This window comes from Rhamphochromis longiceps, linkage group LG19 (assembly GCF_057381845.1).
Source record: "Rhamphochromis longiceps isolate RC_006_pf linkage group LG19, R_longiceps_female_GT1.1, whole genome shotgun sequence".
Classification (NCBI taxonomy): domain Eukaryota; kingdom Metazoa; phylum Chordata; class Actinopteri; order Cichliformes; family Cichlidae; genus Rhamphochromis; species Rhamphochromis longiceps.
Window position 1 is genome coordinate 3,155,067 of NC_140575.1, and position 26,429 is coordinate 3,181,495.

The 26,429-nt window shown below is 42.6% G+C and overlaps 1 protein-coding gene and 1 long non-coding RNA gene across 2 annotated transcripts in view; both read right to left on the bottom strand.

Annotated features, from left to right (window-relative positions):
- The window catches only part of LOC146646011 (uncharacterized), a 238,836-nt gene extending 227,967 nt beyond the window's left edge, over positions 1-10,869 (bottom strand). Inside the window, exon 1 of the long non-coding RNA XR_014908726.1 lies at positions 10,783-10,869. This is a non-coding gene — a long non-coding RNA (uncharacterized LOC146646011). The remainder of the gene's footprint in view (positions 1-10,782) is intronic.
- An 8,835-nt stretch (positions 10,870-19,704) lies between these two features.
- Positions 19,705-26,428, bottom strand: commd8 (COMM domain containing 8). Its single transcript, XM_085391448.1, has 5 exons — positions 26,337-26,428; positions 24,662-24,817; positions 23,843-23,995; positions 20,420-20,575; positions 19,705-19,966 (listed from the first exon to the last, which is right to left on the bottom strand). The coding sequence occupies exons 1-5, from the start codon at positions 26,400-26,402 to the stop codon at positions 19,946-19,948; spliced, it is 552 nt and encodes a 183-aa protein (XP_085247574.1). The 5' UTR covers positions 26,403-26,428; the 3' UTR covers positions 19,705-19,945.
- Position 26,429: the final 1 nt, after the last annotated feature.

Consider the following 26,429-nt stretch of genomic DNA (forward strand, 5'->3'; position numbering starts at 1 on the left):
GTTTTACCACAATGCCTCAAAGGACAGGTTTTGTTTTATTGTATTACACTACAAGTCACAATCAAGGCTTCAGTGCATGTTATTCTATACACTCGAAGCCTTTATCTGCCCACACACTCGTTCACAGACAGATGCATCCAATGCGTAATGAGCTTTAGTGGCTAGATCAAGGACATTTGGATGTGGGTGTAAAAACAGGGATCAAGCCATCACATGACTGGGTGACCTCCTCTGAACATCAGTCTTTCTGAAAGGAAGAAAACAGAGGTCATCGTGAAGATGTAGCCTGGTGCAGCGCAGTGCTGCTGTGCAATCAATCCATAATGTGCACGATCTGCTGTGCACAGCCTGTCCACCTGTCCGCTGGGAACAACCACAGGCCGTCAACCTTTGCTTGAACAGTTGATGAACTGATTCAGTGCTGTGTTGTTCATGAATGGAGTTTTAAGAAGGAAGGCAGTTGCATTAATTCCACTCTATACTCTTCAGGATTTCTCCGTTTGTCAGCAGGTCCTTGAAATATATATGCACTGTAAGAAGTCATCTATAGAATTTACCCAATAAATCCGAGATAACAATTTGCATTGACTTTTTGGAGTAGATTTAATTCAATATATTGTGTATAAAATACCTTCAATAAAAAGCTATGAAATAATTAAATTGGGTCAAATTTACCCCATATTTACGTATCTATTCAACAGCTACTTACTCATTGGAATTAGGTAAAATTATCTCTTGTTTGCTAGTTGGTAATACCTGATAATTAGTAATAAAATTAAATTATTATTAATTGATAAACATTCATATAAGGTAAAATGTCCCCCCCCCCAAAAAAAAGACAGATGGTTCATCATCTCAATGTTTTTATTCCATAAAAACACAGAATAAAGTGCAACACAAGCAAGATTTCAAGTAATGAACCTGTTTTATAACTTCTAAACTAACAACTTTAAGGTGTGCTGCTTATGAAATCCATGAAGTGCTACAGAGAAAGTTACATTTTATTTAAGTAATTAACACATTTTGAACTCTTAAAGAAATATAACAAAAGGAAAGACACCCACACTCAAAAAAATAAGTCATTGGATGAACTCAATTGGACTGATGGCAGGTTTTCCACGTAATACATCTATTTTGGTCCAACCTAATCTACATACATCATGACAATTCAATTAAATTGAGTCAGTAGAACACAATTTCGTAAATACTGCTAAAATGAAAAAAAGTACATTAAAATGATGTGAAAGGTTTTGGTTGGTCCAACTCAATACAATGTCATTCACTTGAGCTAGATTTTCATTGCATTGAAATCATTATTTTGAGTTCAACTAAATCATAATTTTCATTACCAGAAAACTAATTTAATTATTAAAATAATGACAAAATGAATTTGTTTTTACAACTCAGGTTTATTCACTTGAATTAAAAGCAGAAACAGAATATTTTGTAAATAAACATACATGTCACATGGTCAAATCAACCTTAACAAAAATCAAAGTGCTCACAAAAAAGTGCTGACGTACATTTGTAATGAATGTCAAATCTGAATAGCACACACCTCTGTACTACTAGGCAATACTGAAAACAAACTGGAATCTGTAAAATCAGATTTCACTTCAGAATCATTGTATATATTTATAGTGACACTTGCAAATTCACAATGATAACCTACTAAACATTGCAATTCACACCATAGTATGGCAGTCACTGAAGATTTGAAACAACCCAACAATACATAAATACACACACATATACATAAATACACACACACATATATATATATATATATATATATATATATATATATATATATATATATATATATATATATATATATATATGTGTGTGTGTTTTCATGACGAACATTTTTCTGTTACCAAGGGGGAGGTATTTTAATAAAAAAAAAATCTTTCAACTTTACTTCTCCAAAACCAATTACATGTAAACATTTACAAGCTTATAAGAACGGGAAGACCAACTTTAAAACACTGGAAGACACAAAACTTGTCAACATTTTTCTATTACCTTTGCAAATCCCAAAAGCAATCAAAAAGAAAATGGTGGTTACAACCATGAAACTTTTTCTGAGCTAAATCCCCAGTCCTTTCATCCATCTATAGTAGTACAGATTAAAGGTCACATCACTCACAACATAACAGCAGACAAAAATAGACAACTTCCATTTGGCCAAAAAAAAGAAAGAAAAAAAGGTCACAGTTTGAACAAAAGATATAAAAAGGCCAAAATCAACTTTTGTGCTGGGTCTTGTTTGCCTAAGCAAACATCTTCATTTTCATTTGCTGCATCTTTGTACTGAGCCTTTGTCCATCCAGATTCATCAAAATCTTCTGACAGAACTCAAAAGTGTACTTGTGGTCATTTGGATAGCTCAGATCAAGTGCATAAATCAGTCCAAAGAGGACGATGAATGCCATGATGACACTACCGAGGTTGTTCATAACTGTAGTACCTTCAGTGACAACTCCAACATCCTCTGGCTCCTGAATCCCTTCTCTTCTGATGGTGTAAATACAGTGACAGTTGCTGCAGTGGACCTCAACCGTTCATCCTCAGTGGAGGAGGTCTGAAAAACAGGTTGTTTCAGGTTTAAGGGCTCTGTCACTTGGAAGGGGACATATTATGCAAAACTCAGCTTTTGTATCCTTTTGTGCTGAAACATAGGTCTCTACCGCCTCTATAAACACTCCAAACATAAATAAAACCCGTCAATCTGTTTCCTATCAATAGTTTGGGTTCAGGTATTATGTACCTCCCTTTGGGAGGGGCTTGATATAGAGCAGGAGCTCCTCCAGTGTCTATCAGTGTGTGTGTGTGTGTGGGCTGGGTCAATTTCCCTTATTTCATCACAATTGGGAACCTTTTGAAACAGCTTGTTTTATGCACATTATTCCTGAAACCAGGAGATTGCTGTAATGGCAGTGACACTAGTTAGTGTCTTGATGCAATCTGCTGTGTTCCTTATAATGAAGACTTTTTACTAATTGGCATAATAAACTGAACTCCACTGGAGTGTTTACTTTCTGAAGTGCCTTGAGATGACTGTTGTTGTGATATACCGCTATATAAATAAACTGAATTGAAACACTGACAGAAAATGGATGAATGTTTTGTCCACATTTACTGTGTTTATAGAGGCAGTAGATACCTACATGGCAGCACCAAAAGAATGAACAATTGAATTTTTGCTGAAACTATCCCCTTAAAAAGTGCTCTCCAGTGCAAGTTTCAACAATGACTATTAAGAATAATACTATTTCACAATTATATTGTCTCTTTTGAATATATGAGGATTTTGTGTGCGATGAACCTAACTCAAATTGAATCTAGAAAAGAAGGTGTGATAAGCGTACCAGATACTCCTTGAACAGTAGGTCTGGATCTTCATTAAAGTAGATCACCAGGCTTTTAAGAGTATGCTCCCTCTTTATGTCGATGTCATCATACTAATGCAAGGGTGGAAAAAAAAAGGGTGAAAAAAATGGAATTGATTGATTGCATTTAATTGATGGGTTTATCATTAGTACCGACCAAACTACTGATCGCCATGATATCCTTGATCTTTTGGCCCTTTGCTCCTTTGCTCCCCTGAAAATTTTGCATCAGCTTGTCTGTTAAGTTGTCCAGCTGAGCCAAGAACTTCGCCTGCAGGGGTTTTGTAGTGATCTGCAGGAACTCTGCATTCACCTGGAAATAAAACATACACAAATATAATAAACTAGAAGTTTAAATACAGACTGCTGAATCAACACACTGAAAGTTGCTAAACATTTGAACCATCAGTGAAGTTTGTCAAGACCTAAACTGTTTTTAGCTGAGTTTAGGAATATATCGCCACCTGTTGCTTTGGCATGTTCCTAGCAGCGTTTTCCTTCATTTTTGCGTTTACCTGTGGACGGGATTATTTTTTAAAACGAAAACGGAAAATCTCCGTTTTCAAAAATACCTGTGTAAGTGTGGACGTAGCCGAAATCTTTTATAATAATAAATAGGTTTGAACGTCATGGGAGTGCGCATTGTGCTGCCTGCAGTTACTCTTCCGGCCACATGGTTCGCTTTTGGTAGCACCCTCAGTAAACTATGTAGTGCTTTTAAAGACACCTCAAAACGATACTTTCTACTAGAAAATGGCATATAATAATAAACACAGAATACCATATTTTTAGATTATAAAAAGAAAACAGTAAGAAAGAAGTTAGCTATAGGACATCATCTTTCATTGAGCACAATGGCTAGCTGCTAATAAGCTAGCACACGCTCCGACTTAAAAGTTGGCAGCTACACAATTTCTCCTCTAAAACAAGGCACTTTTGAAAAGACCTGGCTATATTGTCAAAAAAAAAATAGTATTCAAGCAGAGAAGAGAATGGTAGCACCACCAAAAGTTCAAAAAACAACTGTTACAAGCTTCTATGATAAATAGCATTATAGATTTAGCTGATAAAGAAATACACAATTGGATATATGGAAAAATAATATGTTACCTTACCTGAAGGTGTAGTTTTATCCAAAAAGTACAGAGAGGCCAAGAGCAGCTGCATTCATTTAGGTGATCCTGAAAGAGCGCAAACTTTGTGTTCTTGTGACAAAGACTGCTTTGAGAGAAAATAATTTAGGTTCACCACACGAATAATAATTGCAGTAACGCTGGAGTGCTACATTTGCGTTGAATGAGATTAAAAATAATGTTTAAGCTTAAAGAGGGGCTTGAATTGATTTCTTTGAGTTTACAAATACTTAAGTGCAAAAATGTACTCCTCCTACCCCCCAGTGCCCCAACAAACTCATTCATTTTGTGTTCAGAATCAGCCTCTGCTGGTTTTGAATAATTTTAGGTTTACACAAAGAAAATCAAATTAATTTGGTATTTTTTAATTGCATTTGTGAACAACTAACATAATTTGCATGTGTTCTTTGAAAGGAGGACCTGAATCTGTTTTTTGAGTGCAGCTGAACTAAAACTGTTGTGAGCCGCCACCCTTATATCGCCTTTGAGCTTTTGGAGCCTTGACCTGACTTTTAAAAAATAACTGGGAAAAAAAGCTCTATGCTGCTAAAAAAAAAAAGAAAGAAAAATAAATATTTACAAAATTCTGCTTAAATATGTATTTTACCTGTGTGTGGCAGGGCGTGGTCTGCAGCGCCGCTGCAGGGGAGGCGGACGCACCTGAGCGGCACCCGCAATCACGCGTCGCCGCCTTAAAGTCTGTGCTCTCTCTGCTGTTGTGTCGGGCTGTGAGCTGAAAAGCTGGTACAGTGGTGATGTGTCAGTCAGGAACAAACGGCTAGAGCCGGATCTTTGACGTGAACGACGCGAGCCGTTTTTTTTATTTTTCTTTCTTTCTCTCACCCTCTCTCTCTCACACACTTTTTTCACTTCACACGCGAGCCTTGTGTTTTGTGGTGGGAAGAGGGGGGAGGGGCGGTAGTTACACTGGCAGTAGCACAGGAACAGAGCGGGAGGGAGAGAGAGAGAAAGAGAGCACAAACAGACACAGTTGAAAGGTACAAATGTGTTGTCCATGAAACGAATTCAAACGTGGTGCAGATGTGTGTCACAAGTTGATCTGGCTGTAGGCTGTGGCACTTGGCCAGAGTGGTTGACTCGAGTCCATGTTAGTGCACAAAGTAAACAGCTCGCTTTAGTTGTGAAGCAAAAACGCTGAAACCGGAGAAATAAACCGTGCGAGGGGAACGATAACGACGACAAGAGTCTCCCGATCGTTTACTCTTGCTGTCCCGTGAACAACATCGGCGTGGTGTTACTTGTTTGCTGTTTTCGCGATCGCGTCGCGCATGAGGATATCACCAGGTAAACTCGCCACATTTTTAAACATTTTGTTGTTCAACAGCATCAAGACTGACGGAGTGTGTTTGAGACAACCTCACAAGTGTCACAGATGACACATTTGGCGTTTTTTTGCTGGTTTGTCGGTAGCAGCTCCTGAAACGCAAGACTGCCACACATCTGTTCGACCAACGCCAGTTGATCTAAACGCCAGTAGATCTGGAACACCGGATTTGGTGTGTGGGAGTAATAGATAAATGAATGTATTTTTTAATTATTTGAACATATATGAGTGCTTGTGTATAAATACACAAACAATACACATATGCTTTCATGCTTTCAATTGTGTAATTTAAGTGATCTAGGTAGCTCTGTTTTGGAAGTTTAGTTCATGCTAGAAATGTGTTTTGGAGTTTGTATGTGCTTTGTCTCTAGGAGCCACCGCATATATTTATATATAAACATATTTAAATAAAATCACTTTTTTTTACATTAGTAATTCCTTTTGTGCATAATTTTATATTATTGTTAATAATAAATTAATTAAAGCAACAAAACAACCTGAAGAGCCGGTTTGGGTCCTCAATGTTTGTAGGAGTTGATTTTGGCTCCGTACTGACAACTTTGGTTCTGTTGACTGAGATAGGTTCTCTTTTAGCGTGTTTTTCGTAAAGTTTATTCGTCTTTGAAAGGGCAGGAAGCGGCGGCACAGACTGCCTAAAGCTGGGGTCATTGCGCATTTTTGCTTCTCTACCGATGAAGGCCACAAATGCAGAGAATGGTGGAAATGACACACGATGGTCCTCTTTGTATTTAGAACCACAGTTCATCCATTTTTCTTGCATAGCATAGGGGAGTTTTTCCACCACTGGATTAATGCCTCTCGCTGTATCGAGGTAGAGTAGACCTGGAATGTAACTTTCACTCTTTGCAGCATCTATCTCTAGGAGCAGGTCCTGTAGTTCTCTCAACAGTTGTGGATCTTTGTATGAGATTTTGGGGAAACAGTCCAATCTGTCGAGCGGTGCGTTCTCTATAGCTTCGGGGGAGCCGTAGCACTCATTGGGATTCATGTTTGGCAAAGTAAAACTCGCACCGCAGCAAGAAATAACAATCCCCAGGCTCGAGCTATGTGCAGCTGTTCTTGCTGTCGAGATTGCTGACATTATCACAGAGGAAATTGATGTTCCCTTCCATTCTACAAGATTTTTCACAGACAGCAGAGTGGTACTTGGATACATACAGAATGAATCCAGACGATTCTACGTCTACGTATGCAATCGCGTCCAGAGGATTCGAAAATCGTCCAACCCAGAGCAGTGGAACTACGTTCCAACAGAGCTTAACCCGGCCGACATAGCTTCAAGATCAATCCCAGCTAGTGCACTCTCATCAAGCACATGGCTCAAAGGACCAGATTTAAAGACAATGCAGACTGTCTCAGGGTTGGTGGTCGCCTTTCACAAGCCAGCATGGAAAGTGACGAAGCACACCCCATTATCATTCCAGGCAACCACTATTTAACTATTCTACTAATCCGACACTACCACCAACAGGTGCAGCACCAGGGGCGCCATTTCACAGAGGGAGCCATGAGATCGGCTGGCTTCTGGATTGTAGGTGGGAAACGGAGCATCAGCTCAGTCATCCACCACTGTGTAATTTGCCGCGAGCTCAGGTGGAACACAGAAATGCAAAAAATATCAGACTTACCCATCGATTGTGTGACAGTCTGCCCCCCGTTTACTTACGTCGGAGTTGACGTCTTTGGACCGTGGACAATAAGCTCTCGGAGAACAAGAGGAGCCCTTGCTAGCAGCAAACGCTGGGCCGTCATCTTCACCTGCTTGGGCATCAGGGCCATTCATGTTGAGGTCATCGAGACGATGGAGTCGTCTAGTTTTATCAATGCTCTGAGACGATTCATCTCTATCCGAGGACCAGTAAAGGTCCGACTGTGGGACCAACTTTCTGGCAGCGTGCAAGGAGCTCGGAATAACTTCAAAACACTGCGACAACCAGGAAATTCAAGACTTTTTATCCAAGAATGAATGCACATGGATCTTCAACCCTCCTCATAGTTCTCATATGGGAGGAAGTTGGGAGCGCATGATCGGCATCGTGAAGCGCATACTGGACTCTATGCTAACTGTCAACCCAGTTCGCCTGTTGACCCATGAGGTTCTCGTTACCCTTCTAGCAGAGGTAACCGCTATTGTAAACTCTCGACCGCTACTACCAGTCTCGTCAGATCCAGATTGCCCCTTTCTTCTTACGCCTGCTACCCTCCTTACGCAGAAAACTGGATTACCACCTACACACCACTTTGGGTTCTCTCCGGGTACTCCGGCTTCCTCCCACCGTCCAAAGACATGAAGCTTGTGGGGATAGGTTAATTGGATAATCCAAATTGCCACTAGGTGTGAATGTGCGAGTGAATGTGAGTGTGAATGGTTGTCTGTCCCTGTGTGTTGGCCCTGCGACAGACTGGCGACCTGTCCAGGGTGTACCCCGCCTCTCGTCCTATGACAGCTGGGATAGGCTCCAGCGCCCCCCCGCGACCCTGAAAAGGATAAGCGGAAGCGAATGGATGGATGGACACCACTTTGACAATAAAGATTTGTACGGACGCCAATGGAGACAAGTGCAACATCTTTCAAATGTCTTCTGGCACCGTTGGAAAACAGTACCTGCCGACACTCCAAGAGCGAAGAAAATGGCAATCTGTGAGTCAAAATCTTCAAAAGGGAGATCTAGTTCTTCTAAAGGACAGTCGAGCTAAAAGAAACCACTGGCCCATGAGGGTGGTTGTTGAGACCTTTCCTAGCCAAGACGGACATGTCAGAAAGATTGAGGTAAAGGTCACTTCTGGAGCAACATCTAAAACCTTCTTAAGACCAGTGACAGAGACTGTACTCCTGCTGCGAAATACCTATAGAGACATTGATCCTTAAAGATGGTGATGACATCCAATAGATGTCAGACGGGGAGTGTGCTGGTGTAGTTCTTCTTCGCATCAGCAAGAGTCACTACAGTTCTTTCATGCCAAGATTTGTTTGTTATTAGCTGTAGAGTTAGTAATGCAGCACACTTTGAGAAAAGACTGACTCAGCATGTTCGGATAAACATCTGCATCCATCCTCTTTGTTGTTTTACAGAAAGCATTGCTTTTTCACTCTGTTGATAATTGAAGGCAGCGTCAATAAAAGGGACGATACACCTGTCAGTTGTTGAGGAGTTTATCTATCTGCATAACTGTATCCACTGTAGCAGTGAGGGCAGAATACACAGCGTCTGCGAATCGGGGCTGTGCTAGGTCACTTTCATCTTTATGCAGGACTGTAAGCTGTCCTCTGTGAGGCGTGAGCGGTGTTTGTTTGTAACATAGTTCACAGTGGAGAATAGCCACTGACATAATGTGGATTCGAAGATCCATAACTGGCCTACCTGGGGTTGAAAGTCTTGATAAATGTACGGCAATAAATGTACGGCGTTTCGGCGGCTACACCGGCTTCCGCGAGTGTGACGCTTATTTTGAGCGATGAAAAAATAATAGAATATAATTTTATTTTTATATTTCAATATGAAAATAATCTTCCAATTTCTACAAGTTAAAAAAGAACTAATATAAATAAAATACACTTCAGCTAAATACTTCTAATTTATTTTCCCAAACCACGCGGAGCCGCAGTATAAGGACTAAAGAGCCGCATGCGGCTCCGGAGCCGCAGGTTGCCGACCCCTGACCTATTCAGTGGCAAGGGGGAATGTGCACGGGGCCTTGGAACAGGTAATGCAGCAAGGTGTCACGGAGAACTAGAACGAGAGGAAAACAGAGTTAAGAACGAGGCTGATGGAGTCCAGATGAGAACCAAGTATAAACAGATCTTGTCTTACTTGGCAGGTGGAGGTTTTTAGGCACGAGAGAGGGAAGAGGTCCGGGTGAGGCAGTGCTGTTTCTAGGTGTTACGTGGGTGCTGTGACAGGAGGGCAGGTGAGTGAAAAAGAGAGCTTTTTGCACTGAGCTGTCTCGTACTGACCAGCGTCGGGATGATGGTGAATATGGCCAGCAGAGGAAATGACAGACAGCAGGTTGACTGCAGGTTGAGAGCACAGGATTAATCTCACCATGAAAAAAATCTGTTTTGATGAATACTCAGTGACAACCAGAACTAACTGTAGGTAAGCTGAAGACTTGGCAGAGAGTAGTGGTGAGCGCTGGTCTTAAGTACAGAGGTTTACCTCTGCCTTCATTTGTAGGGTCTCTACTAGTGATGGGCAGATGAAGCTTCATGAAGCACTGAAGCTTTTCATCCAATTGGTTCACCCCAGCGCAAAGCTTCTTGAAGCTTCATTTGCTCTAGCAGGACACCTACTGGACGTAAAAATAATAGCTGGCATGAATTTGAAGAGTGTGGCCTTTTGCACACAGCCTGTAAATGTCAACATCAAAAGGAGTGTGTAAAACATGTATATTGTAGTGATGCAGTATACTGTGTATATTTATACTGGCAGTATGGAAAATGATTATTTGGAAATGCTTAAAATGGAAATGATCATTTACTGTGAGGTGAGGTGTGGTTGGGGTGTGGACAGTGGTTGTGCTTTTGTAACATTGAGGTATGGACAGCTACACACTGAGGCTTTGAGCCTCAGTCCTGCCTGTTCACATTTTATTCTGTAAAAACTACATTTTCACTGCTTTTATGACCTTTTTAGTGGGGAGAACATAGCTAGGATTTAACGATTTAACAAATCTTTTAAATCCTTTGTCCTCCACAATGCTAAATGGCTGTGAGTCCTCAATCACCATGCTAACCAGGTCTTCATTTATTTGAGATTGTTCTCCTGAGGAAAGACAATAAAGACAAAGCACAAATATAAATATCACACACGTAACTTATTACAGTTGTATAATATTGTATAATATTGGTATATCATTTAGTTTATATTTATCATGGCATTTGATGGCTCACCTGGTCTTGCTCCACAATCGGTGTTCCCCTTATTCTCATGCAAAGCTCTGTAGTGCCTAAGCATGGATGAGGTGTTGTTGTTGTCATATCCCAGCTCCCTGGCACAGAGCAAACACTTCACCTTGTACAAAAGTAAAGACAGCTTAACATTAATTGTATTGCACCATCAGTATTATGAAAATACATCTTCTGTAGAAATTTACATACCTTGTTGGGAGGAATGAAATCAAAATGTTCCCACACAGGGGAGGACATCCTCCTCTTCTTAGCTGGCTCCATTCTCTCCTGACTTTCTCTCCTCACTCTCATAAACCTCCAAACTCTCTCTAACTCTCACTAACCGCAACTCTCCATCAAACACCCACATTTTGAATGAAGTCTGAGGGGTTTATATCGCTGTCATATCTCGCGGCAAAGTTCGAACCACTTCATGAACCAGTCACGTGGTACAGCCGGGCAGCGAGGCTTCAGACGTCATCATTTTCAGCTCCTCCCATAAATGAAGCAAGCCTCGATACGCGCATCACGGAAACGCCCCCTCCATTACTCGACACAAGCTTCGAAGCCTCGATACAGAACGTCCCATCACTAGTCTCTACTGTTGTTTACTGGGTGCAGCTGGGTTGGGAAAGGGTCGCCATGGCCATGAGCCAGGGCCGCTTCTGGGACCATTGTTCTGGCTAGGGATGGGTATCGAAAACCGGTTCTTGTTGAGAACCGGTTCCCACTGTTTCAATTCCTTGGAATCGTTTGCCACTTTTAAAAACGATTCCCTTATCGATTCCAGTCGCCCCGAATGACGTCATCACGTTGAGTAGCGTCTTTTACCCAGTAGGAAACACGGCGCCTGAGCGGCACAAACGCTCAAAAGTTTGGTTACACTTTATGAGAAAGGATGACAACAGGGCAACGTGCAATACTTGCAAAGTAGAGATTTCATCAAAGGGAGGAAACACTACGAATATGCAAAAGCATTTGCTCAAAAAACACGCGATTGCGTTCAACGAATGTTGTGTTTTTGATCCGCTCCGGACTAGCGAAGCTCAACCCAGCAGCAGCGGTAGCGTTTCCACGTCCTCTCCCGTTAATACTGCAGGTAACTAATCAATTAGCATTGCATATTATGTTAGCGCGATTTACCTTATTACAAAACCTGCTATTACTGTGCGTTGCATTTAGATAACCATGATGAGAGAGACAGAGTCTGGCTGGCTCAGATGCTGGCAGTTGTCGCTGCAGTCTACCGGTAGCGTCTCCTTTCAGGCCAGGATAGACGAATGTCACCGAGCAGTGTCTAAGTTTGTGGTCAAAGACTTGCACCCATTTGCCACAGCAGATGCCCCCGATTTCACTTTGGTAAGTGAATGTGTTTAATTGTAGGCAGGACATTACTGGATATTCTTGTGTAATTGCTACAGAATAATTTATGTTAAACTTTGTTATTGCTACAGGAGAATATTTATTTTATTATTTTACATATACATTTTTTTTCCTGGGGACCCTGTGACACCCCATTGAAGAGCCGTAGGCTGTGGATCTCTTAAGATCTCACTGTTGGGTTTGTAAGGCCATGTTACTCCTAAATTTCTATCTTGTTCAAAGAGAAGATATAAAACACAGTTCTAAGCTAATCGACTTTAGTGTTCTCCTTTTAAAAAAAAAAAAAGAATCGATAAGAGAATCGATAAGGAATCGAATCGTTAAACAGAATCGAAAATGGAATCGGAATCGTTAAAATCTTATCAATACCCATCCCTAGTTCTGGCCCCTATTTGTTTGTTACAGGACACCGACGCAAGGGGAGCTGTGGCGGTGGTCGCATGATGGATTCGGGTGCAGAGCGCAAGCTGGGCTGGGATATGATGGGCCCGTGGAAGGACAAGAAGATGGGAGGCTCTTCCTTGTCTGCCGAAGATGGGGCTGGCGTGGACTCTGCTCTAAAGCCGGAATTCCTGGCCTGCTGATAGACCCATAATGAACATGTGGCGTAATTATAGCAGGGGGTTTTTAGTGAATGTAGAAAATGGTAGTTTTACGGGTTTTAGAATTGCTTTATTTCGTTTTAGTAGATTGACAACATTTTATTACGTACATTTTAAGGGTATTTTTAAAATTGTTGTATTTGTGCTCCCTGGCCTAGTAATAAACTGTTTCTGATCAGACCTGCTTTATCTCTGTGCCCGTGGTAGCTGACTCGCTTGCTCCCCCTTGTATTTTAAAGAATCTTTCTTTTTAGCATGACATTCTGGCACGATTGCTTTAGTGTCCCCATGTGTTACATCAGCACACTTTCAATGGAGCAGAGGTAGAAGATGATCAGCAGCTCCTTCGTCAGGTCCATTTTTCTGAGGATTCTCAGAAAGTGATGCCATGGAAAAAGACTTTCGGACTGCCTCGAAGAGATTCTGCCAAACCATCAGGCGTCTCAGGAGGGGAAAGCGGTGCTCTACCTGCACTGTGTATAGTGCTGGCGGAGCGCTGCTGACGTCGACTGAGAAAATTGTCAGGTGGTGGAAGGAATACTTCGAGGACCTCCTTAATCCCACTGACACGTCTTCCGAGGAGGAAGCAGAGTCTGGGGATGAGGGGAATGACCCGCCAATTTCCGGGGGCGAGGTCACTGAGGCAGTTAAACAACTCCTTGGTGGCAGAGCTCCTGGTGTTGATGAGGTCCGCCCCGAGTTCCTGAAGGCTCTGGACGTTGTGGGGCTGTCCTGGTTGACACGCCTCTACAATGTTGCGTGGAGATCAGGGGCAGTACCCCTGGACTGGCAGACCGGGGTGGTGGTCCCCATCTTTAAGAAGGGAGACCGGAGGGTGTGTTCCAACTACAGGGGGATCACACTCCTCAGCCTCCCTGGGAAAGTCTAAGATAAGATAAGATAAGATAAGATAAGACTTTATTGATCCCACAACGGGGAAATTTTTTGCGTCACCTCAGCTCAGGTACAGATACAGTGGGGCAAAAAAGTATTTAGTCAGCCACCGATTGTGCAAGTTCCCCCACCTAAAATGATGACAGAGGTCAGTAATTTGCACCAGAGGTACACTTCAACTGTGAGAGACAGAATGTGAAAAAAAAATCCATGAATCCACATGGTAGGATTTGTAAAGAATTTATTGGTAAATCAGGGTGGAAAATAAGTATTTGGTCAATAACAAAAATACAACTCAATACTTTGTAACATAACCTTTGTTGGCAATAACAGAGGTCAAACGTTTACTATAGGTCTTTACCAGGTTTGCACACACAGTAGCTGGTATTTTGGCCCATTCCTCCATGCAGATCTTCTCGAGAGCAGTGATGTTTTGGGGCTGTCGCCGAGCAACACGGACTTTCAACTCCCGCCACAGATTTTCTATGGGGTTGAGGTCTGGAGACTGGCTAGGCCACTCCAGGACTTTCAAATGCTTCTTACGGAGCCACTCCTTTGTTGCCCGGGCGGTGTGTTTTGGATCATTGTCATGTTGGAAGACCCAGCCTCGTTTCATCTTCAAAGTTCTCACTGATGGAAGGAGGTTTTGGCTCCAAATCTCACGATACATGGCCCCATTCATTCTGTCCTTAACACGGATCAGTGGTCCTGTCCCCTTGGCAGAAAAACAGCCCCATAGCATGATGTTTCCACCCCCATGCTTCACAGTAGGTATGGTGTTCTTGGGATGCAACTCAGTATTCTTCTTCCTCCAAACACGACGAGTTGAGTTTATACCAAAAAGTTCTACTTTGGTTTCATCTGACCACATGACATTCTCCCAATCCTCTGCTGTATCATCCATGTGCTCTCTGGCAAACTTCAGACGGGCCTGGACATGCACTGGCTTCAGCAGCGGAACACGTCTGGCACTGCGGGATTTGATTCCCTGCCGTTGTAGTGTGTTACTGATGGTGACCTTTGTTACTTTGGTCCCAGCTCTCTGCAGGTCATTCACCAGGTCCCCCCGTGTGGTTCTGGGATCTTTGCTCACCGTTCTCATGATCATTTTGACCCCACGGGATGAGATCTTGCGTGGAGCCCCAGATCGAGGGAGATTATCAGTGGTCTTGTATGTCTTCCATTTTCTGATGATTGCTCCCACAGTTGATTTTTTTCACACCAAGCTGCTTGCCTATTGTAGATTCACTCTTCCCAGTCTGGTGCAGGTCTACAATACTTTTCCTGGTGTCCTTCGAAAGCTCTTTGGTCTTGGCCATGGCGGAGTTTGGAGTCTGACTGTTTGAGGCTGTGGACAGGTGTCTTTTATACAGATGATGAGTTCAAACAGGTGCCATTCATACAGGTAACGAGTGGGGGACAGAAAAGCTTCTTACAGAAGACGTTACAGGTCTGTGAGAGCCAGAGATTTTCCTTGTTTGAGGTGACCAAATACTTATTTTCCACCCTGATTTACCAATAAATTCTTTACAAATCCTACCATGTGGATTCATGGATTTTTTTTTCACATTCTGTCTCTCACAGTTGAAGTGTACCTCTGGTGCAAATTACTGACCTCTGTCATCATTTTAAGTGGGGGAACTTGCACAATCGGTGGCTGACTAAATACTTTTTTGCCCCACTGTATATGAAGGAAATACAAAAATACAATTAAGTACAATCAATGAAAAAAAGTAAGATAATACACTATATACAATGGTAGCATACACAGTATGTGATTATGGATATAGTTGGAAATATGGAAGACATAAACTATATAGCTTGGAAGGTCAAGGAAGGTCCATTATGCATGAGGTGGTGACCGTGGATGTTCACAGTGTCCAGTGACTTATGACATCGTGATTGAGGAGTTATAGAGTCTAACTGCTGTTGGGATGAATGATCTGCGAAAGCGCTCCTTCCTGCAGCGAGGGTGTTTCAGTCTCTGACTAAAGGAGCCGCTCAGCCCACTCACATACTCATGCAGTGGGTGATGTGGGTTGTTCATGATGGATGTCAGCTTTACTAACATCCTCCTCCCGCCAACCACCTCCACAGACTCCAGGGGACATCCCAGCACGGAGCTAGACCTCCGCACCAGTTTGTCAATCCTGCTCCTGTCCCTGTCCGTGCATCCACTCCCCCAGCAGGCCACTGCATAGAAAAGGGCAGATGCTACCACAGTGTCATAGAATGTCCTTAACAGAGTCTTGCAGACTCCGAAGGACCTCAGTCTCCTCAGCAGGTGGAGTCGACTCTGGCCCTTCTTATACAGGACGTCTGTATTTGTAGTCCAGTCCAGTTTCTTGTTGAGGTGAACACCCAGGTACTTATAAGAGTCCACTATCTCAATGTCTTTCCCTTGGATGTTCACCGGTGTTGTAGGGGGTGACTTCCTCCTGAAGTCTATGATCATCTCCTTTGTCTTGCCGGCGTTGATTTGGAGTACGTTGGTCTCACACCAGCCAACAAAGTCACTGATGACCCCCCTGTATTCCTGATCATTCCCGTCTGATACGCATCCAATGATGGCTGTATCATCTGAGAACTTCTGTATATGGCAATCGTCCGAATTATAACAGAAGTCTGAAGTGTAAAGGCTGAACAGGAAAGGTGAGAGAACCGTGCCCTGTGGTGCCCCCGTGCTGCAGATTACCACCTCAGACACACAGTCATGGAGCCTCACATACTGTGGTCTGTTGGTAAGGTAGTCGATGGTCCATGCAGTCAGCTGTTTGCCTACTCCGGCTCCCTCCAGCTTCCCTCTCAGTAGTGCGGGTTGGATGGTGTTGAAAGCACTGGAGAAGTCAAAAAACATGATCCTCACAGTGCTCCCCACCTGCTCTAAGTGAGAGAGGGATCGGTATACCAGGTAGATGACAGCGTCATCCACCCCAATTCCAGAACGGTAGGCGAACTGCAGGGGGTCCAACACTGAGCCCACCAGTGGCTGAAGGTGGTGCAGGATGACCCTTTCCATGGTCTTCATCAGATGAGAAGTCAAGGCAACAGGCCTGAAGTGGTTGGGCTCCCTGGGGTGTGCGATTTTTGGCACCGGAACGACACAGGAAGTCTTCCACAGTTCAGGAACCCTCTCCAGGCTCAGGCTCAGGTTGAAGATGTACAGGGCCACCTGACAGAGCTGGTCTGCACAGTCCCTGAGCAGTCTGGAGCAGATTCCATTCGGACCTGCTGCCTTCCTTGCCTTCGTCCTCTTGAGCTGATTTCTCACCTGATCAGCTGTGAAGTAGATGTGAGGCTGGGCTGGAGTGGGGGGTGGGGCTCGCTTTGTTGTGGATAGATGTGTGGATAGGGGTGAAGCAGGGTTGTGGTGAGAGGAGAGCTCAGGTGACAATGGCATTGCATCCGGAGGGGGAGGGGGGGGGGTTAATGGAACCTGGGGGGTGGGAGAGGTGATCAGTGGCCGGAGGCGGAGGGCTTTTACTTTGGTGGCCTCAAAATCTCATCTCTGCTTTTTGCGGATGATGTGGTTCTGTTGGCTTCATCGGGTGGGGGCCCCCAGCACGGTTTGCAGCCGAGTGTGAAGCAGCGGGAATGAGGATCAGCACCTCCAAATCTGAGGCCATGGTTCTCAGCCGGAAAAGGGTGGAGTGCCCACTCCGGGTCGGGGATGAGTTCCTGCCCCAAGTGGAGGAGTTCAAGTATCTCGGGGTCTTGTTCGCGAGTGATGGGAGAAGGGAGCCGGAGATCGACAGACGGATTGGGGCTGCAGCTGCAGTAATGCGGACGCTGCACCGGTCCGTCGTGGTGAAGAGGGAGCTGAGTGTAAAAGCGAAGCTCTCAATTTACCGGTCGATCTACGTCCCTACCCTCACCTATGGCCACGAGCTGTGGGTAGTGACCGAAAGAACGAGATCGCGGATACAAGCGGCAGAAATGAGCTTCCTCCGAAGGGTGGCTGGCCTCTCCCTTACAGATAGGGTGAGAAGTTCGGCCATCCGGGAGGGGCTCAGAGTAGAGCCGCTGCAGCTCCACATCGAAAGGAGCCAGCTGAGGTGGTTCGGGCATCTGACAAGGATGCCTCCTGGGCGCCTCCTGGGTGAGGTGTTCCGGGCATGTCCCACTGGGAGGAGGCCCCGGGGCAGACCCAGGACACGCTGGAGAGATTATATCTCTTGGCTGGCCTGGGAACGCCTTGGTATTCCCCCGGCCAGCCGAGAGATATAAGCTGGAGGAGGTGGCTGGGGAGAGGGAGGTCTGGGCCTCTCTGCTTAGGCTGCTGCCCCCGCGACCCGGCCCCGGATAAAGTGGATGAAGATGGATGGATGGAATTGGAAATGAGAGCACATAGATTAGCAATTTTCACTGTGATATCAAAATGAAATCTTACCTTCAAACAATCCAAATCACGAACCTTTCCAATCTTTATATCTTTATATCCTAATTCTTAAGCCTTCCAAGTTTACCATTCCTACTAAATATGATAAATTAGTCAGTGTTCCTGCTGTGTATATGTTTAGTTTAGTTCTGTGTCTTTGTTCCTCTATTTAGTTATTGCTTCTCATTTCCTGACATTGCTTCTCACTGTGCCATTTATCTCTTGTCCAGTCTGTTTGGTTTTACTTCCTCCCCTGCTTCTTTGTGTTGTCTGCACCTGTGTTAGTTTGCCCCAGCTGTCTGCACTTCCCTCCTACCTTATGTGCATAAGCAGTCTGCTGGTTAATTACAGAACAATCACCTACTAAAGAAGTACAGGTGAATGAGCTTGTCCCTTACTGCCTCGCTTCAAACCAAGACATTCTGCTCGAAAAGGTAGTTGAGCTCAATGCAATGACGCAATTCATTTGTTGTCAAAATGAGTTTTCATCTGCAGCTCCTCACACTGTAGAGGGCCCAGATGTCCCCTCTGCTCACTCTATCTCCTCCACACAGAGCCCTCTGAAACAGCTCTGCCTTCACCTGAAATCTTCGCCGCTGAGCTGGAAAAAATTCAAGGTTTTTTAACGAATGTATGTTAGTTTCCAAGCAGCTTCACTGAACGTGTGAACCTCAGATTTTGCTAAACTAACCTATAACCTATACAATCTCTTGACAGGCAGAATCCTACAATGAGCACAGGTTGTCATAAACTCAAATTCTGAGTTGTCGTATGCCAAATTTATTAACAAAGGGTGTGTTTGTTAAAACACCTACTTTGATGTAACTGCTCACTGCATGTACAATTTGCTGCAGCAAAAGCAAATTGTGGTGCATTATTCAGTGGACTGAAGGGTGGAAGGAAAAAACACTTGTGATGCTTTCTTCCATGGCCTGAGTAACCTGCAAAACATTTACCTGTTGCCCTTGATTAGCTTGTTTCTTTGTATGTCAGGCTTGATGACAACCTCCGAGAACTGCTGCTCCCAAGCCGCTTCCTTAAGAGCAACGAGCCAGTAGAGACCACCCGGTGGATGCCTTTAATTGTCTATGTTAGATATATTGCTAAGATTTGCAACTGATAACAAATGAGTGTTCTATGTCTTGTGTTTATTATTATTATTACTTACTATTAGTTACTGTTGCCTTTCTATCATATCAAAGCAATTTGACTATTCTCCTCTGACCTCGGGCATCAATAAGGCCCAGAGAACTACTATTCAGTGAATATTTTTCTTTACTTTGGTGATTCTCTGTAAACCTGAAAGAAATCCCAGTTTCTGAAATATTTAGACCATTTAGCACCAGCAACCATGACACACTGAAAGTCACTTAAATCACCTTCCCTCCCATTACGGAGCTTGGTGTGAACTTCAGCAGGTGGTTTTGATGTAAAACATTTCTTAAAATGTATTTTCACTTTTGTTACATTTTAGACACCAAATGTAGATTAGTAATGTGTGAATATGGGAGTGCCAATTTCATGAAAAATGAAATTAAACAGACTGTAAAATACACATAAAAGTGAAAATTTCCCTCTTGAAGGGAAAACTAGTTTATCCCTACTTTGGATTTACATGTCAGTTAATACTGCTGCTAAAATCAATAAACACCACTTAATTCAACAGTACAAAATGCAAAATAAACATTTATTGAACATGGTGCAAAAAACTAAAAACAAAAGGAAAACAAAGTGTAGGTATCCAACTGCTCCAGCACATGACGGAACATTCATCACATCATTATGGCTGGAACCTACAGGACCCTGTCCAAAATATGGGAGCTCCTCTTTCACACACTTGAGGAACATAATATTCCTCCTCTGGATGCTCTGTGGTCTTCAAGGAGATTAGTAATCCACAATTTTTCCATCATTTCAGCTGCAACACTACCTGCAAGACATGAAGACCATTAAATCATTACGACTGGGTTGGGGACTTTGTGTCAACTTTCCCTGTGCCTGGGTGCGTTCTTCTTGGTTTGTCCCACAGGCCAAAGACAAGCGTGTTATGTTAACTAATGATCCTAAACTGGCAGTAGATGTGAATGTGAACACAAACTGACCACATGTCGAGGGTGTATCTGGCCTTGTGAGCTGTGTGAGGCTCTAGCCCTCTCGTGACACTGAATTCGATCAAGCAGTTAAGGAAATGGATGAACGAATGGAAGTGCAAATATTTACTGTTTGCACCAATACTTTGGAAATAATTTCACACCCAAGATACTTGCATATGTTTAAATAGATGCTGCAAAGGGCTATACTACCATATGCGCTCCTAAGAAAACTGTATATAGTAGTGTTATAGTAGTGTGTATATATCTCTAATGCATTTAATATGTTTTACCTTATTAGCAGACTCTAATGAACTGATGAGCATGCCTAGCTCATCTCTGTTCATCTCCAAAGTGACAGGCCGGAGGACTCCATTTTCTCGCACATCTAGACTGAGACTGAGCAGAGGCGTGTGGAGAGATGATATCTTATCACTGGACAGAGCTAACTGAAGGAATAGATGAGAAAAACAACATAGAAGAGATGAAATGTCTGTGCTTACAAGGAAATCTGACAATGAGTATGATCTTTGTCAAACCGATGCTACCAGAATAAACAACAATGTTAAGAATTCAGCTCACTGACTCATGCGGCTGTCTTTGACCAGTCAGTGGGATAAAAATTGCCTTCTACAAACACAAATGAAACATGAGCTACAAATGATCCCAGTGTTGCTGACAGGTCGACAGGCCACTGTGCTCTGCCAATGTTTGTTTAGAATTATTTTTGCTTGCCTGAATTTGTGATTGCATAAAATTATCCATATAATCCCTTATCAGTAAAGTTTTATATGGTGGTAGTCATGAACAAGAACAACTATCTGGAAAGGTTAAGATTTCATATTATCATTTGAAATAGTGATAACCACCTCTGCGGGAAAAAAACTTCTGATTTCTATATGATCGAAAACCTCAAAGCAAAACTACTAAAGTTTGGACACACCTACTCAATCAAAACTAAGATGTCAAAACTACAAAATAAAGACAAAACATTTAGCTGATTTATTTGAAACGTAATATTTCAGATTCTAGATGACCCGGTTCACGAGGCTGGGTTTTTTCAGTAACTAAAACATGTTAAGTTTTAGAGCCTCTGCCATTCTCAGTGTAGTTAAGGCTATCACTTGTGTTTTGTAGAGGGAGTGTTGGTACACATCACTAACAACAACTACTACAGAAAGCCATGACTACACTACCAGTAACATGTTTGTTGGAATTTAACAAATATTTTATACAATCTGTAGAAGAATTAATGCAAAATTTCAGCTCTCCAGTTGTAACTATTAAAAATAGCCCTATCGATTCATCAGACTCATTTTTTATTGAAGAGGTTAATGAAGCAGAGGTCACAGAGGCTATTAAGAAATTATCAGATTCTAGGGCAAAGGATGTTTATGGCTTGGATACTTGTTTTATTAAAAAATATAGAGATTTCATGACAAAACCATTGACACATCTTATAAATTTATCAATAAGAAATAGGACATCCCCAACTGACTGGAAAAGGGCTGCAGTTACTCCGGTCTTTAAAGGAGGCGAGCGTGATTTGATATGTAATTATCGTCCAATTTCCATACTCCCTGTTCTTTCGAAGGTGCTTGAGAAGGTTGTGGCAGCACAGTTAATTGATTACTTAGAGACTAATCAACTGCTTCATCCAATGCAGTTTGGTTTTAGACCAAAATTTTCCACAGAAATGGCAAATTGCTGTTTTGTTGAAAATATTAAGTGTAATCTGGATAATGGTAGTGTTGTGGGTGCAGTGTTCAACCATGACATACTTCTTTCTAAGTTGATAAAATTTGACTTTTCAAAGAAAGCAGTTGATTGGTTTGAGTCCTATCTCCACAAAAGAGAGCAGTGTGTGAGGGCTGATAAAGAAGAGTCGTCCATGTTGGAAAACAGAATGGGTATTCCCCAAGGATCTGTTCTTGGCCCGTTGCTGTTTAGTTTGTTTATAAATGATTTGCCTACCAGCTGCCCAAAAGCCAACTGCCAACTTTATGCAGATGATGCAGTTATACACGTAGCACCTGGTGAAGCAGCAGACACCTTAACGGTACATCTAAATGGTGTCCAGCAATGGCTGGAACAAAATCATCTTGTACTGAATTAAAAAAAAACAAAAACAGTTTCTATGTGTTTTTCGATTAGGAAACGAAATTCATCTGATGATTTTAAAATCAACCCAGGGAACGAAGAAATAAAGGAGGTCAAAGATTTTAAGTTTTTAGGAATAATTTTAGATTCACATCTTAAACTTGACAAGCATGTAAAGAAGATCTCTAAGACGGTCAACGCTAATCTGAATTGTTTCAAGTTAATTCGGCACTATATACCCACTTCAGCAGCTCAGTTATTCATGCATTCTATGATATTTTCGCATTTTTCATATTGTATGACAGTTTGGACCCAAGCAGCACCATCTACACTTCAGCCTGTGGTGTCCTTATATAATCAAACCTTAAAAATAATGGATAAAAAAAAATCGGTTCGGTGGCATCACTGTCACATTTTACAGAAATATAACTTACTTAGTTTTAAGAGTTTTAATCATTGGTGTTATCTTAAATTAGTTTTTAAATGTATAAATAGGATGGCCCCAGAGTGTCTCAGTAGATACATTCAGAGACAAGACAGTAATCGTGTTACTAGGAGTAAGGTGAACGGCAACTGCAAGATATTATATCGCAGATCTACATTCGGTCAGTCAGCTTTTTCTATAAAGGCTTGCCACCCGTGGAACACACTTCCAACCAATATCAAACTGATTACAGACATTAGATCCTTTACATTGAAGGTCAAAGTGTGGTTAAAGGGAAACCAAAGTTGTAGTCATTTTATCTGATGATTTTAATTTTATTTTAAATTATTGTCTATCAATTGTAATTGTATTTGATGTAATTTGGTTTTATGAAAATATATGTTTTATTGTAATATGTATTTATTTAGATTGTGAGCCCAACAAGGGACAATTGTTGTAAATTAGCAGTAGCTATAAACCTGTGTGCGGTACATCAGTCTCATGTCTTGCACTTGAACTATGTATAACTGCACTGTCCCTTTTAAATAAATAAATTCTAAACTATGAATGAACACATATGGAAATATGTAGTAAAAGTGTGAAATAACTCAAAAAATGTTTTATATTTTAGACTGAGAAGCAGTTACAGCTGAACGAGTCTCCTCCTCTACTGCGTAGTACTCACAAGAATCAGACTTTTTAAACAGAGAGCTGATTCCAGACATTCCTGTGCTGGGAGTGCCAGGTCGAGATCCACAGCTGTAAATATTCAGATGCTTTTGCTTCTTTTCATTCAGTTTTGAATGTTAAGCTACGATGTGATATTTAAATTAGAACGATATCTGCAGTAAACAGTAAGTCAGTTTCACTAGCTGGCACCACATCCTGGCTAACGATGGGCGATGAGGAAGTGTGACTGGTGCTGTGGTTTGGGGAAGGCCTCGAAGGGGACTGGCGACGGCTCTCGGGCCGGGCAGATCCCCATGTACTAACGAGAAATGAATGAAGGAAAGGAAGAGAGGAGAAGACAGGGAAAAATGGGGGGGCAGGGTGGGGCATGAAAATGAGAACAGCAGGTATTGGAGAAGGGGGGCTTTTATAGCCTGAGGCCGGAGGGGGCGTGAAGGAGGAGTGGTCCCGCTCCTGAAATTCAGATGATATCTCCACTACATGCTGAAAAATAACGAGTCACCTTAAGTTGCCAATCAAAGTCCTGCAGAGTAGCAGAGGAGATGGAGTTGGTTCTGTCCAGCAGGGCGCAGCGGATCTCCTCTTCTCTTGCTCTGAGCACACTCAACACAACCTCAGCTTGGCTGCTGCTCACATCTGACAACTGGGACAGCACCTGCAACACAATCGGCCAGAGAAGACCTGAAAATCTCACCTAAAAGAACCCCACTCACCATGCATCGAGCTGGACTGTACCTATTATTAAAAGTAAAGACAATTTCTTCCTATATTAAACTAGGGTCACGCTGATGGTTGAAACCAAACATTCAAAGTCTCCGTTTCATAAAAGCTGACTCGTGACATGTAACATTTGTAAAATCTGAACAGAACCAGCTGTTTAAAATAGATTAGTTCTGACATAGTGCTTGTCTAACCTACATGAGCTTTATACAACATGCTTCAATTTCATATTCACCTTTCTCGCTTTTGATCCAGTGACTGCATCAGAGAGAGCAACTTGGGGTTCAGCACCTTCCCCAAGGATACTTTAGCACGTAGACCGAAGCAGCCAATCACCAACCTTCTCTACTTCCTGACTACAGCTCACTCCCACACCTGCTATTCCCACCTGGTCATTCGTCATGTTTTTTTAGCAGCAACTTTGATCACAAATGGCTGTATTATCATGTTGGATGGATGGTAATGCTGAGTGAATGACCAATCGACTGCATGCAGCAAACTGTGGCTAGTTTGTTCAGTCCCTATGTACTCAGAAACTATCATTGCACCAGAAACCACACACTCCAGTTCATATCCTTTCCAACCTGTTTCACTTTCTCACCACTTCATCAGAGATGTTGTTGACCACTGCCAAACGGAACAGAGCTGTCAGCGAGTCCAGCAGCTGCAGCCACTCCTGCAGGCTCCAGGTGGCGCTGTAATCCCCCCTGTGAGGAGGCTCCCGCCCACACAGACTATCCACCACCCTGTGGCACAGCTAAACACAAGGAAATACTGTGAGGATCCTAGTTTGGCGCTTGGTAGTGCGACACATGAAACATTCTACTAGGCCTATTAATTTACATATTTGACATTATTGTGTTGTTCTTTTGACTGCTTCCCTGTAGGGGTTGCCGCAGGAGATCATGTGCCTCGGTTTCACCCCATCCCTAACCTAATCCTGTCCTCTGAGGTCTTTCTGTTTGGTAGTGTGTCATCAGTCACAGTAAGTAGGAAGGATGGAAATGCCCTTCATTTTCTTTGCACTAATAAACACTGCCATCTGTAAGCTGCAACCACCAACGAGTTTTATTTTTTTATATTCAGACATATCATCATTATTGCAAATTTCTTTGAAATATTGCGATATGATTTTGTGGCTGTATTGCCAACCCTTATATAACAACCCTCATGTAATAATAATAATAATATTACTTTGTACTTTCTTACTTTGAGCCTGCACTTTTTCACTTTTACTTTAAAGTAAAAACGTTGTTCAAGTACTTTAGGTCTTACTGAGTGTTTTTTCACCCAGGCATCTGCACTTCTGCTGAAGTAAAGAAAGTTTGTACTTTTGTCACCTCTGGTGATGACGAGCCAAAAACATTAACAGCACCAAAGAGCCTCCTCTGTTCCTCTCAGCTCGGATGCAAATGAGTCGAAAGTTGCACTTCCCCATAAATATAATTTGACACCTTATCACCAGCTACATCAGTCATGTGACTTTTCCTCCAGCAATCCACCCACGGGCTTTCACCCTTTGTGCTTGATACACGCACCAACGCTTCGGTATCATCTGACCCATCACTACTCAAAGCGCTCTTCACACAAACACATTTTTTTCCTACGACCAACCCTTTGATCAGTATATGACAGATGTCGTGCCAAGGTAGGTTGCTTCCCCGGCGTCGGGAGCGCGGATGCAGTTGACTTCGCCTCCATTGGAAGTTTTACGTTAGTGAAACAGTGAAAGATGAGTGTCGCTGCGTTACCGTTACGTTTGTGGGTTACAACTGAAAATAACACATTTATTGTGTTCACGTGTTATCGGAAAACATATTTCAGCTGATAATTATTTGCTTCCTCCTGTAACTTTACTGTATAAAGAGCTAAAACCTTCAAAATTTCAGGAGTAGTCAGTCATTATAAGAAGTGTTTGTGAACAGAAAATCAAGAGTGAGGGACACTGTTTGCCCCACATTTGGACAGCCCGGCGTGTGCTCCCCATTCTGTCGGGGATACCTACCTTGTCACGACACCTGTCTCTAATTCCTAAACTGCAGCCACCCCATTATTAGTATGGTGCTAGAGGTATAGATGCTCATTCAGATAACACGATGTAGCGAGAACACTCAGAAGCAATATGTGGGCAATGGATGGGCTGCTAAACAAATGCCTTCGCTGAAATATCGGAGCTCTCATGGAGAAATCTAAAACATATCTTAGTATTTACCGAGGTACAATCGCCCGTGGCTCTGGTGGACATTTAGAAAACTAAATCACATTTCACGACTTACTTTTCGGCAGTCCTTGTTAGCTAATGCACTCAGTAAAACCACCATGTTTTCAGTTAGTTCCGCCATCAGCACTACTGATCAGCTGATGTCAGT